The 1,513-nt window shown below is 52.1% G+C and overlaps 1 protein-coding gene across 1 annotated transcript in view; it reads right to left on the reverse strand.

Moving 5' to 3' along the window:
• Gpatch3 (G-patch domain containing 3) overlaps nt 1-633 on the reverse strand; it is a 7,923-nt gene extending 7,290 nt beyond the window's left edge. Inside the window, exon 1 of the mRNA XM_005353096.3 lies at nt 180-633. Coding sequence (XP_005353153.1) covers nt 180-633 — 454 coding nt within the window. The remainder of the gene's footprint in view (nt 1-179) is intronic.
• Between the last annotated feature and the right edge of the window lie 880 nt (nt 634-1,513).

Raw genomic sequence — 1,513 nt, forward strand, 5'->3', positions numbered from 1 at the left:
TTTTTGTCTTTTGTCTGAGTGACACTAAATAGCAAATTATGGCTGAAAACGTGAACTTTGTCCAAAACTGATTTAAAACTCCTAAACGGTGACAAGCAGAGGTCTGACCTATCTCCACTACCCAGGGAATGTGCCTCCGTTCTGAGGCCTGTAAGTCCAGTCCATTCTCTCTCCCTTACCTGAAGCCTCAGTGGGTATCCTCAGTCTGCGGATGAGACAACGACCCGGGAGCCAGGTCCCCTCAGAGTCCAGCCACCGGCGGCCCGAGTACATGCGAAGCAGCCTCTGAGCTTGCGCCACTCCCGGCACCGAGACGACGCAGCAGCAGGTGCGGCTCTGGACGGGAGCAGAGTTCCGGGCGGGGACAGCGCGGGCATCGGGGGCTGCAGTCTGGGTGAGATCCGGATCCTCAGCAGCAGGGTCGGGGGCAGCTCGGGCCGCGTCGGGAGCCGCCGCCTGCGGAGGGCCCCTCTCCGGCCGATGTCGGTAGTGGAAACACAGAAAGCCTCCGCCGCGCTGCTCCCGGAACTGGCTGAAGTAGTTCCGTAGCTGGGCCGAGCGTAACCCGGGAGGGATACCACTCACCACCAGGTACACCGCCGACTCTTCGTCCACCTCCCTGGGCGTCGCCATCTTAGACTGTCACATGATCACTTGGCGTCAACTCTCGCGAGAACACCACAACTCGGATTCTGGCGTCTGCTTTTCCAGAGTGCGAACCTTTTGACCGTTTGGTCCTTCAAGTTATGTTTTGGCTGCTCTTGGGCCAAAGCCGTTTTCAGATCCACAGATGATGGGGAACTCCTCTTATTGTCTGGGCTGTAGCTCAGTGAGAACCGGTTCTAAGGAGGAACCAGCGTGGGGCGTCGGGGAGGCTGAGCCAGAAGGGCTGGCGGGAGTTTGATGTGCGACCGGACATGATTACCAATCCAACCAATGCTACATAACAAGATTGTATCTAAAATAAAAGTTGAAAACGCAGGACGTGGTGACACACGCCTTTAATCCCAGTTCTTGGGAAGCAGGCGGATCTCTGTGAGTTCAAGACCAGAGACGAGAAAGAGAGACAGAGAGAGCCTGTCTTGGGTCGGAGTCGGGTGAAGAGATGGCTCAGAATTACGAGCTACTCTTAACAGAGTACCTGGCTTGAATTACTAGCATCTACATGCTACATGGAGCCTCATACATGGAGCCTTATACATCGTAACTCCAATTTCAGTGCTCTGACCTCTAAAGTACCGGCACACACATGGTGTGCATACATACATACATGCAGGCGAAACTCTATACACATAAATTTTTAACAAAAAATTTAGAAAGAAACAAAATAAAAACAAGTATCTGGAAATGGAGAGATGATTTAGAAGTTAAGAGCACCCACTGCTATTCCCGAGGTCCTAAATTCAATTCCCAGCAACCACATGGTGGCTCACAACCATCTGTAATAGGATCTGATGCCATCTTCTGGCATGCAGGCAGAACACGGTATACATAATAAATAAAATCTTTTTTT

The sequence above is a fragment of the Microtus ochrogaster genome, chromosome 10 (assembly GCF_000317375.1).
Source record: "Microtus ochrogaster isolate Prairie Vole_2 chromosome 10, MicOch1.0, whole genome shotgun sequence".
NCBI classification, from domain to species: Eukaryota; Metazoa; Chordata; class Mammalia; order Rodentia; family Cricetidae; genus Microtus; species Microtus ochrogaster.